Raw genomic sequence first — 13,437 nt, 5'->3', positions numbered from 1 at the left:
AACCTGATGGAGGTCAGTATAGATGGAGTAATAGAACAAGTCCCACACACTGCTAGAAGCCCAAATATTTTTTCAGAGCTAGATGCAGATAAAAATTATTTTTAATTTGCAACCTGATGGAGGTCAGTATAGATGGACTAATAGAGAAAGTCCCACACACTGCTAGAAGGCCAAATATTTTTTCAGAGGTAGATGCAGAAAAAAATTATATTCAGTTTGCAACCTGATGGAGGTCAGTATAGATGGATTAATAGAACAAGTCCCACACACAGCTAGAAGCCCAATATTTTTTCAGAGGTAGATGCAGAAAAAAATATATTCAGTTTGCAACCTTATGGAGGTCAGTATAGATGGACTAATAGAGAAAGTCCCACACACTGCTAGAAGGCCAATTATTTTTTCAGAGCTAGATGCAGACAAAAAATTATTTTGAATTTGCAACCTGATGGAGGTCAGTATAGATGGACTAATAGAACAAGTCCCACACACTGCTAGAAGGCCAAATATTTTTTCAGAGCTAGATGCAGAAAAAAATTATATTCAATTTGCAACCTGATGGAGGTCAGTATAGATGGACTAATAGAGAAAGTCCCACACACTGCTAGAAGGCCAAATATTTTTTCAGAGCTAGATGCAGAAAAAAATTATATTCAGTTTGCAACCTGATGGAGGTCAGTATAGATGGACTAATAGAGAAAGTCCCACACACTGCTAGAAGGCCAAATATTTTTTCAGAGCTAGATGCAGAAAAAAATTATATTCAGTTTGCAACCTGATGGAGGTCTGTATAGATGGATTAATAGAACAAGTCCCACACACAGCTAGAAGCCCAATATTTTTTCAGAGGTAGATGCAGAAAAAAATATATTCAGTTTGCAACCTGATGGAGGTCAGTATAGATGGACTAATACAACAAGTCCCACACACAGCTAGAAGCCCAATATTTTTTCAGAGCTAGATGCAGAAAAAAATTATATTCAATTTGCAACCTGATGGAGGTCAGTATAGATGGAGTAATAGAACAAGTCCCACACACAGATAGAAGCCCAAATATTTTTTCAGAGGTAGATGCAGAAAAAAATTATATTCAGTTTGCAACCTGATGGAGGTCTGTATAGATGGATTAATAGAACAAGTCCCACACACAGCTACAAGCCCAATATTTTTTCAGAGGTAGATGCTGAAAAAAATATATTCAGTTTGCAACCTGATGGAGGTCAGTATAGATGGACTAATAGAGAAAGTCCCACACACTGCTAGAAGGCCAAATATTTTTTCAGAGCTAGATGCAGAAAAAAATTATATTCAATTTGCAACCTGATGGAGGTCAGTATAGATGGACTAATAGAGAAAGTCCCACACACTGCTAGAAGGCTAAATATTTTTTCAGAGGTAGATGCAGAAAAAAATTATTTTCAGTTTGCAAACTGATGGAGGTCTGTATAGATGGATTAATAGAACAAGTCCCACACACAGCTAGAAGCCCAATATTTTCTCAGCGCTAGATGCAGAAAAAAATTGTATTCAATTTGCAACCTGATGGAGGTCAGTATAGATGGAGTAATAGAACAAGTCCCACACACAGCTAGAAACCCAAATATTTTTTCAGAGGTAGATGCAGATAAAAATTATTTTTAATTTGCAACCTGATGGAGGTCAGCATAGATGGACTAATAGAGAAAGTCCCACACACTGCTAGAAGCCCAATATTTTTTCAGAGGTAGATGCAGAAAAAAATATATTCAGTTTGCAACCTGATGGAGGTCAGTATAGATGGACTAATACAACAATTCCCACACACAGCTAGAAGCCCAATATTTTTTCAGAGCTAGATGCAGAAAAAAATTATATTCAATTTGCAACCTGATGGAGGTCAGTATAGATGCAGTAATAGAACAAGTCCCACACACTGCTAGAAGCCCAAATATTTTTTCAGAGCTAGATGCAGATAAAAATTATTTTTAATTTGCAACCTGATGGAGGTCAGTATAGATGGACTAATAGAGAAAGTCCCACACACTGCTAGAAGGCCAAATATTTTTTCAGAGGTAGATGCAGAAAAAAATTATATTCAGTTTGCAACCTGATGGAGGTCAGTATAGATGGACTAATACAACAAGTCCCACACACAGCTAGAAGCCCAAATATTTTTTCAGAGTTAGATGCAGAAAAAAAAATATTCAGTTTGCAACCTGATGGAGGTCAGTATAGATGGACTAATAGAGAAAGTCCCACACACTGCTAGAAGGCCAATTATTTTTTCAGAGCTAGATGCAGACAAAAAATTATTTTGAATTTGCAACCTGATGGAGGTCAGTATAGATGGACTAATAGAACAAGTCCCACACACTGCTAGAAGGCCAAATATTTTTTCAGAGCTAGATGCAGAAAAAAATTATATTCAGTTTGCAACCTGATGGAGGTCAGTATAGATGGACTAATAGAGAAAGTCCCACACACTGCTAGAAGGCCAAATATTTTTTCAGAGCTAGATGCAGAAAAAAATTAAATTCAGTTTGCAACCTGATGGAGGTCAGTATAGATGGACTAATAGAGAAAGTCCCACACACTGCTAGAAGGCCAAATATTTTTTCAGAGCTAGATGCAGAAAAAAATTATATTCAGTTTGCAACCTGATGGAGGTCTGTATAGATGGATTAATAGAACAAGTCCCACACACAGCTAGAAGCCCAATATTTTTTCAGAGGTAGATGCAGAAAAAAATATATTCAGTTTGCAACCTGATGGAGGTCAGTATAGATGGACTAATACAACAAGTCCCACACACAGCTAGAAGCCCAATATTTTTTCAGAGCTAGATGCAGAAAAAAATTATATTCAATTTGCAACCTGATGGAGGTCAGTATAGATGGAGTAATAGAACAAGTCCCACACACAGCTAGGAGCCCAAATATTTTTTCAGAGGTAGATGCAGAAAAAAATTATATTCAGTTTGCAACCTGATGGAGGTCTGTATAGATGGATTAATAGAACAAGTCCCACACACAGCTACAAGCCCAATATTTTTTCAGAGGTAGATGCAGAAAAAAATATATTCAGTTTGCAACCTGATGGAGGTCAGTATAGATGGACTAATAGAGAAAGTCCCACACACTGCTAGAAGGCCAAATATTTTTTCAGAGCTAGATGCAGAAAAAAATTATATTCAATTTGCAACCTGATGGAGGTCAGTATAGATGGACTAATAGAACAAGTCCCACACACAGCTAGAAGCCCAATATTTTTTCAGAGGCAGATGCAGAAAAAAATATATTCAGTTTGCAACCTGATGGAGGTCTGTATAGATGGATTAATAGAACAAGTCCCACACACAGCTAGAAGCCCAATATTTTTTCAGAGGTAGATGCAGAAAAAAATATATTCAGTTTGCAACCTGATGGAGGTCAGTATAGATGGACTAATACAACAAGTCCCACACACAGCTAGAAGCCCAATATTTTTTCAGAGCTAGATGCAGAAAAAAATTATCTTCAATTTGCAACCTGATGGAGGTCAGTATAGATGGAGTAATAGAACAAGTCCCACACACAGCTAGAAGCCCAAATATTTTTTCAGAGCTAGATGCAGAAAAAATTTTTTTTTTAATTTGCAACCTGATGGAGGTCAGTATAGATGGACTAATAGAGAAAGTCCCACACACTGCTAGAAGGCCAAATATTTTTTCAGAGGTAGATGCAGAAAAAAATTATATTCAGTTTGCAACCTGATGGAGGTCTGTATAGATGGATTAATAGAACAAGTCCCACACACAGCTAGAAGCAGAATATTTTTTCAGAGGTAGATGCAGAAAAAAATATATTCAGTTTACATCCTGATGGAGGTCAGTATAGATGGACTAATACAACAAGTCCCACACACAGCTAGAAGCCCAATATTTTTTCAGAGCTAGATGCAGAAAAAAATTATATTCAATTTGCAACCTGATGGAGGTCAGTATAGATGGAGTAATAGAACAAGTCCCACACACAGCTAGAAGCCCAAATATTTTTTCAGAGGTAGATGCAGATAAAAATTATTTTTAATTTGCAATCTGATGGAGGTCAGTATAGATGGACTAATAGAGAAAGTCCCACACACTGCTAGAAGGCCAAATATTTTTTCAGAGCTAGATGCAGAAAAAAATTATATTCAGTTTGCAACCTGATGGAGGTCTGTATAGATGGATTAATAGAACAAGTCCCACACACAGCTAGAAGCCCAATATTTTTTCAGAGGTAGATGCAGAAAAAAATATATTCAGTTTGCAACCTGATGGAGGTCAGTATAGATGGACTAATAGAACAAGTCCCACACACTGCTAGAAGCCCAAATATTTTTTCAGAGCTAGATGCAGATAAAAATTATTTTTAATTTGCAACCTGATGGAGGTCAGTATAGATGGAATAATAGACAAAGTCCCACACACTGCTAGAAGGCCAAATATTTTTTCAGAGGTAGATGCAGAAAAAAATTATATTCAGTTTGCAACCTGATGGAGGTCTGTATAGATGGATTAATAGAACAAGTCCCACACACAGCTAGAAGCCCAATAATTTTTCAGAGGTAGATGCAGAAAAAAATATATTCAGTTTGCAACCTGATAGAGGTCAGTATAGATGGAGTAATAGAACAAGTCCCACACACAGCTAGAAGCCCAATATTTTTTCAGAGGTAGATGCAGAAAAAAATATATTCAGTTTGCAACCTGATGGAGGTCAGTATAGATGGACTAATACAACAAGTCCCACACACAGCTAGAAGCCCAATATTTTTTCAGAGCTAGATGCAGAAAAAAATTATATTCAATTTGCAACCTGATGGAGGTCAGTATAGATGGAGTAATAGAACAAGTCCCACACACAGCTAGAAGCCCAAATATTTTTTCAGAGGTAGATGCAGAAAAAAAAATATTCAGTTTTCAACCTGATGGAGGTCAGTATAGATGGACTAATAGAGAAAGTCCCACACACTGCTAGAAGGCCAAATATTTTTTCAGAGCTAGATGCAGACAAAAAATTATTTTGAATTTGCAACCTGATGGAGGTCAGTATAGATGGACTAATAGAACAAGTCCCACACACTGCTAGAAGGCCAAATATTTTTTCAGAGCTAGATGCAAAAAAAATTATATTCAGTTTGCAACCTCATGGAGGTCAGTATAGATGGACTAATAGAGAAAGTCCCACACACTGCTAGAAGGCCAAATATTTTTTCAAAGCTAGATGCAGAAAAAAATTATATTCAGTTTGCAACCTGATGGAGGTCAGTATAGATGGACTAATAGAGAAAGTCCCACACACTGCTAGAAGGCCAAATATTTTTTCAGAGCTAGATGCAGAAAAAAATTATATTCAGTTTGCAACCTGATGGAGGTCAGTATAGATGGACTAATACAACAAGTCCCACACACAGCTAGAAGCCCAATATTTTTTCAGAGCTAGATGCAGAAAAAAATTGTATTCAATTTGCAACCTGATGGAGGTCAGTATAGATGGAGTAATAGAACAAGTCCCACACACAGCTAGAAGCCCAAATATTTTTTCAGAGGTAGATGCAGAAAAAAATTATATTCAGTTTGCAACCTGATGGAGGTCTGTATAGATGGATTAATAGAACAAGTCCCACACACAGCTACAAGCCCAATATTGTTTCAGAGGTAGATGCAGAAAAAAATATATTCAGTTTGCAACCTGATGGAGGTCTGTATAGATGGATTAATAGAACAAGTCCCACACACAGCTAGAAGCCCAATATTTTTTCAGAGGTAGATGCAGAAAAAAATATATTCAGTTTGCAACCTGATGGAGGTCAGTATAGATGGACTAATACAACAAGTCCCACACACAGCTAGAAGCCCAATATTTTTTCAGAGCTAGATGCAGAAAAAAATTATATTCAATTTGCAACCTGATGGAGGTCAGTATAGATGGATTAATAGAACTAGTCCCACACACAGCTAGAAGCCCAAATATTTTTTCAGAGGTAGATGCAGAAAAAAAAAATTCAGTTTTCAACCTGATGGAGGTCAGTATAGATGGACTAATAGAGAAAGTCCCACACACTGCTAGAAGGCCAAATATTTTTTCAGAGCTAGATGCAGACAAAAAATTATTTTGAATTTGCAACCTGATGGAGGTCAGTATAGATGGACTAATAGAACAAGTCCCACACACTGCTAGAAGGCCAAATATTTTTTCAGAGCTAGATGCAAAAAAAATTATATTCAGTTTGCAACCTCATGGAGGTCAGTATAGATGGACTAATAGAGAAAGTCCCACACACTGCTAGAAGGCCAAATATTTTTTCAAAGCTAGATGCAGAAAAAAATTATATTCAGTTTGCAACCTGATGGAGGTCAGTATAGATGGACTAATAGAGAAAGTCCCACACACTGCTAGAAGGCCAAATATTTTTTCAGAGCTAAATGCAGAAAAAAATTGTATTCAATTTGCAACCTGATGGAGGTCAGTATAGATGGAGTAATAGAACAAGTCCCACACACAGCTAGAAGCCCAAATATTTTTTCAGAGGTAGATGCAGAAAAAAATTATATTCAGTTTGCAACCTGATGGAGGTCTGTATAGATGGATTAATAGAACAAGTCCCACACACAGCTACAAGCCCAATATTGTTTCAGAGGTAGATGCAGAAAAAAATATATTCAGTTTGCAACCTGATGGAGGTCTGTATAGATGGACTAATAGAGAAAGTCCCACACACTGCTAGAAGGCCAAATATTTTTTCAGAGCTAGATGCAGAAAAAAATTATATTCAATTTGCAACCTGATGGAGGTCAGTATAGATGGACTAATAGAATGATGCTATGCCCAAAAGATTTTACTTCACTAGGTGCAGTAAAATAATTGGTATTCTATACACAGGTGGTATATCTTGCAGCACAGATAGGCTACTCCACTGACTAACACACTTTGCAATAGGCCAAAAAGGATTAGCTTTGCTAGATTCAGCCAAATGCTGTGAAAAAAACTTGCACAGCACTGGCACAGACCTGCCTGGCAAAAACTGATAGGAACTGATGTAACCTTGTCCTGAAAAGGACTGCAATTACAATTAGTCTTTACTCCCACAATCTATCTATTTAAGAGCACAGACCTGCCTTATAAAAGTCGTAGGAAATGCTGTAACCTAGTCCTTAAAAGGACTGCAATCACAACTATTCCCTACTCCCAAGCTATCTGTAGATTTGTGCGAAAATTGGCTTGAAATTAACAAGGTATAGTGCACACAGCAACAGCGGTGCCGTCTAACATGCAGCTGCAGCAGTGAGAAAATGGTGGCGACGGGGAAAATGGCTTGGTCTTATAGGGCAAGGACATGTGACATACACTGCCAATCACACATGCCCTTGCTTGTGTGAAAAAAAGCACTTCGCTCCGTGTGTGCGCTGCTGATAGGCTGACAGATTGCACCTCCCCACTGTAAATGCGGGAAAGAGAAAAAAAAATGGAGATCTTCATTATTCCTGCAGAGATCCATCCCCTGCCCCTCCCCCCACCCCGCTGTACACTCAAACTGCGTATTAACATTAATTTTCATCATTACTGAGAAAAAATCCAGTTATGATTTTGGTGCACGAACAGTTATCGAACATAACCTCGAACAGCCGAATTTTTCTCAAATCGTTCGTGTTCGCCGAACGGCTCGAACACCGCCCAAAACAGCTCGAATTTGAGATTGGCGAACAACGCTCATCTCTACTCAAGGGGGCCGAATAATATTGCACGCCCCACTTTTCAGTTTTTAATTTTTAAAAAAAAGTTTAAAATATCCAATAAATTTCATTCCACTTCACGATTGTGCCCCACTTGTTGCTGATTCTTCCCAAAGAAAATAGAATTTTATATCTTTATGTTTGAAGCCAGAAATGTGGCAAAAGGTAGAAAAGTTCAAGGGGGCCAAATACTTTCACAAGGCACGGTATTTGAATATTGTAGGACTTTTTTTATTACACTTACCGTCCTTCTCTATAATTCCTTTCCTTCGTTGCCTAGTGCGCATGCGTGCCACTGTCTCTCCGGACCTTTCGCCCGCTGATGCAGGGCGCGCCAGCGTGTGCATCGCTGCTTAGCAGCGGTGGCACTCTTGCGTTCCACTGTCGGTGGGCGGAAGTGTCCCACAGGATGTGACGTGTGGTGACACATGCGCCGACAGGGGCTTACGCTGCCACCACATTCCGGAAGAAATCCCACATACCGGGCTGGATATGAGACCGGATGACATTTCCTTATATAAGGCAATGTCTACTCACCCTAAAACATGCCCCCCCTATGAAGCGAGGGCGATACGAGCGTAGGGGCGCGAGGACACGGGCATCTACTATATAATCGGCTTTTCCTGTCTGTCTGTCCGGCCAGGAAATCCTGCGTCGCTGATTAGTCTGGCCGCGGCCAATCAGCGACGTGAAATTTCAGAACAAGATGGCAGCCGTTAGCGGCTCATCTGCCGCGCAGTCATCTCCCAGCTGCTCGTAGCAGAAGTACCCCGACCCGCGGCCTAGGCGGCGCCGCTCCCCGGTCCTCCATTCACACTTGCCGTAGGGAGATAAGCGTCCCTAGCCGCTGATCTCCCGATGGTAGCCACATGGAGGTCAGCGGCAATGCAGCTGGGAGATGACCGGCGATCCTGCCAGGAGCTGCTGTAGATAGAACAGACAGCGCTGGAGCAGAGGTAAGGAAAGAAGGTGAGTATTAGTGTTTATTTTTTTAACTGTGCTGTGGGGATGGGGGAATGAGGAGATCATACAAAACCAGGATGAGGGGGCCATACAAGCCAGGATGAGGAGGCCATGCAAGCCAGGATGAGGGGGCCGTACAAGCCAAGATAAGGGGGCCATACAAACCAGGATTAGGGGAATGACGGAGCCTTACAAACCACAATTAGGGGATAAGGGTGCCATACATACCAGGATATGGAAATTTAACAGTAGCTACTGCATTTCCCACCCTAGGCTTATACTCAAGTCAATAAATTTTCCCAGTTTTTTGTTGCAAAATTAGGGGTCTTGGCTTATACTCGGGTCACCGCGCACAGGCAGCATGTGACCCCCGGCTGCAGCCGGCTCTTGCTTCCGCTTATGTCACGACTATTTGCGGCTGCAGCCAAGGGGTCTCCCCTTTTGCGTTCCACGGTGAGTGATGGGCTGTGGGCGGGGTTATCCCCCATCCCGTCACACCCGACATCCACCACACGCGCATTCATTGACAGAGCGCGCGGTGGATGCTGGGTGTGACACGATTGGGGATAACTCCACCCACAGCCCGTCATTCACCGTGGTACGTGGAACAGGAGACCCCTGGCTGCAGCCGCAAATAGTCGTGATGTAAGCGGAAGCAGGAGCCGGATGCAGCCGGGGGAATTACGTGCTGGCTGTGAGTGGTCAGCGATGTTGTCACAAGCAGTATTGATAACATGACGTAATTACAAAATTCATTAGGGGCCCCGGGGGGGATACATTGGGGGGTTAATTTAAAGTAGTGCACAACCCATTTAAACACTGCTTCGCTGATTAGTCACGCCCGGTCTGCCGCATACATATTCTAGAATACCCATGCGTTAGAATCGGGCCACCATCTAGCTACTCCTATATTCCTACAAGTAAGTACGAACGACTATCTATTAATAGGCGGTAATGCTACTACTGCTGATCAGAGGCTGTGTTGTCCATGTTCGGGGTTCGTGCTCGAACAGTAGGTGTTCGGTATGGATCTCAAACTTTACTGTTCGGGTTCGCCCATCACTACTGCTAACTTGCACATTTCCTAAAAGACAGAGTGGAGTCGAAGGGAAGGAATTCGTTACACTTTTGTTTTCTACGTTTGGTCTACTGCTTGTGCTTGTTGGTGTCATGGTCACAGGTGGCACACGTGGTTCGTAGACTCACTGTGAGATGGGGCCAGGCTTGCCTATAGAGGGGCGTAGCTAAGCGGCTACCTGGTGCTCACTGGAGCTCCTGATGGTGGAGTCAGGCTTGACCTGCAAGGTAGCCACCAGGTACCAATCCTAGGCAGTCACCGGTACCGCAACTGCCGACCCCAGGGATCAGGTTCGCTAGATGGGGACACGGGAGCGGAGTCACTGACAGGAAGGATATGGAGACTGATAGACAGTTCAGAAAACGTGGGATTCAAGAATAGATTTCCATCTCTGGAAACGGTTCAGGTACCGCCGGAGCCATTCCAGGGTCACATATACACTACACAAGACTACAGGAACGATACATATAAGGGAATAACTATAATAGACTGAGAGCGAGGACCTGGCAACATACAGTTGCACACACACTACCACAAAGTAACTATAGGGGTTGCTCAGGCACCTCCCTATTGGAGAGGGTGCCTTTAATACAAGAGGCCTCCCATCTATTGGCGCGCACTCGCACTAGGCGCATCGCTGGAAGCCTGTGCGGTGTGCACAGGAGAAGGAGGCAGAGGAACACAAGGACGTTGTCGCAGCCGCGTAGGTAAGTATGTCGCCATCCACGCATAGAGGGAGAAGGGGAACCATGCAGAGGGGCCAGCAATGGATTTTACATCTGACTTGTTTCTTCTTAGATTTCTGCTTGCCAGGCCACTGAAAATGTTGTTAACACTGAAGCAAACGCAGTGTTACACGTGATAGGCTTATATTCACTATTTCAACAGCTCAAAAATGTAATTTAAGTCATTTGAAAATAAAATACTTTTTTTTATATTTAGTATAAGTTTTGAGAATTCTTTCAAAATTACTTTGATGGTAAAAAAAAAAAATGTAAATACCTTGAGAGCATGACTTCTACAGGGAAATCTATTACATTTACCTCCTCTGTTGAAGCATTTGCACAAGGGACTTATATAGCCTGATAACACAACACATATATGTGTAAAGCAATATAATTTGCTCTTTGATAGGATCGGTCATTCTAGAAGGTTCACCATCATTTGACAATACGAGTAAAAGATTAAAAAGCTAAGGATAACTATTTGGATACTTACACAATTGTTTTAACCAAATGAAGGTAATATCTTCTAGTTTTGCCAAATACGTGTCCTCCATAAGGTAGGTTTTTATATTAAAAAAATAGTTGAAATCACAAAAGGTCAACAGATACTTTAGCTCAGCAGCTCAGGGTCCAGGGAAGTCATCTGAAAATAAAAGTTAAAAATGTAATTTACTGAATGTATTGTACAATTATTTTCGATGATGTTTTGCTGTGTATCTGCTCTTGAATTGCACTCAATGGCTTCTTTCCTTGGTCTTATTGTTTCCACTCCTTGAAGTCGCTGCTCCAAGATTGGAAAATGGGAAGTATACAAAAGTTTTTACTTTTCAAAGTGTTATCATTGGATGTTCTAAAATGAATGAAAGAAACACAAGTAAAAGCAACAGCATTTTTTAAAAATATTACATACATTTTTATTTCATTTTTGTGAAGTTTTTATTAATTTTATTATGTACATTAAAAAAATTTTCCTGACAAAGTCTATGGGAAAAAATGCCAGCAAAAATGTCAAATGCTGACAATTTTTTATTTAAAAAAGAAATGTCACTAACCCCAAAAAAGCCACATTTTTGTATGTTGTTCATTTTCTATTTAAATATAGACTTTTATGTAATGTAATATCTTCGTTTTTGGTCAAAAAAATAATGGCAAGAAAAACGCAATGAAAAGTGTCATGTTTTTCTGCGAAGTTCTGAGTATTAAACCACACGTATAGAGAATTAAAAGATAGAGGGAAAAGAGAAGATGAGAGAGGTGTTTAACATGTTGTAGCCTTAAAATGGAGACATATCAGATCCAGGGCCAGACAGTCCCACCGGATGACCAAGCAATCTCCCAGACTGTGCATAAAGTTTAACTATCTGTATCTCTAAATATGTATTTTTTCCATTATTGTCCAGGAACCAAAAAGTAATGGAAGGTACAAACCAAACATCTCCAGGAAGTTTCATCCTCCTCGGTCTGTCTAATGTCCTGCATTTCCAGATCATCTGCTTTGTCATATTCTTGGTGATGTATATTATGACATTGGCAGGGAATGTTCTACTGGTCATCGTGGTGAGGATCAATTCCAAACTGCAGACACCAATGTACTTTTTCCTTAGCAATCTCTCGATAATTGACATCTGCTTCTCCTCCACCATAGTCCCCAAAATTCTCATAAACACCATTTCTGAGGACAGAAGTATTTCTATATTGGGATGTGCATTTCAAATGTATTTCCATTTGGCATTGGGAGCCACAGAGTGCATACTACTTGCCATCATGGCTTATGATAGATTTGTAGCCATTTGTAAGCCCTTGCACTATACCAACATAATGAGCAAGATATTGTGCTCCTGTTTAGCTGCTGGATCATGGAGTTTTTGCTTCATGAACTCAGCCATTCATGTGGTCCTTACCTTCCATCTACCCTACTGTAGATCACATCATATCAACCACTTCTTCTGTGAGATGCCTCCATTTTTTCAATTGTCTTGCAAGGACACTTGGTTCAATGAATTAGCAATGTACATCTCAGCCGTGATCATAGCCTCGTCTTCTTTCGTCTTGACCCTAATTTCATATGTCCACATCATCTATACGATACTGAAGATCCGTTCTTCACAAGGGAGGCAAAAAGCTTTCTCAACGTGTGCCTCACACCTTACTGTAGTGTCGCTATATTATGGGACCATTATGTTCATGTATATGAGACCTCGTTCCATGCACTCTCCTGAGACGGACAAGACTGTGTCCATTCTGTACACAGCGGTGACTCCAATGTTGAATCCCATCATCTACAGTATGAGGAACAAGGATGTTAAGAGCACTATTAAAATAAAGCTGATTAGACAGTCAGTAGACCACTAAATGGCTTCTGGTTATTTTTTTTTTCAACAGTATCAGTATTTCTATTTTTACTTATGGAAAAATCATCATAAAAGCAACCAAAAATAACAGAAGATCAATGCTTTTGAACATATAAGTAGGTTACGACATTTACAGAAACTGATAATGAACAGGACCCATCAGTAGACTATGGACCACTACATCATTAGGGAGTTACGATTTAGCTTTCCTACTATGCTTATAACAAAACCAGGCATATTAGAATTAAGTAATTAAAAATGTTATAATTTACCAAAGATGAATCTGGGACTCTTCTCCAGTGGCATTATTGGAGGCGCATTGCATAGACGAAGTTGAGGATGCAGAGATAAGTGCCCTTAGTTCCGCCTGATGTTGCTGGAAGGAAGTCCTGGACTCATCTCAGGTAACTCATAAGCTCTTCTACTACCTAATGCCAAAATACTAAAATCACCAAAGGGTAATTCTGCTTTTTTTTCCAATTCTGCAGAGAAAAGAAAAGCAGAAAATAATTTTGACAATTGTGTGAATAACCATATTAAATTGAAATTGAAGATGGGAGCCTCAACGTATCCACAGCATGTAGAAAG

General features: G+C 40.1%; 1 protein-coding gene across 1 annotated transcript; it reads left to right on the top strand.

Annotated features, from left to right (window-relative positions):
• Positions 1-11,911: 11,911 nt before the first annotated feature.
• Positions 11,912-12,850, top strand: LOC141152975 (olfactory receptor 5V1-like). Its single transcript, XM_073637635.1, has one exon. It carries the CDS (start codon positions 11,912-11,914, stop codon positions 12,848-12,850), a length of 939 nt encoding a protein of 312 aa, XP_073493736.1.
• The last annotated feature ends 587 nt before the right edge of the window (positions 12,851-13,437 follow it).

The sequence above is a fragment of the Phyllobates terribilis genome, unplaced genomic scaffold (assembly GCF_046119375.1).
Source record: "Phyllobates terribilis strain yellow unplaced genomic scaffold, ASM4611937v1 Scaffold_7__3_contigs__length_470593459, whole genome shotgun sequence".
NCBI lineage: Eukaryota > Metazoa > Chordata > Amphibia > Anura > Dendrobatidae > Phyllobates > Phyllobates terribilis.
This window is presented reverse-complemented; position numbering and strand designations above follow the sequence as displayed.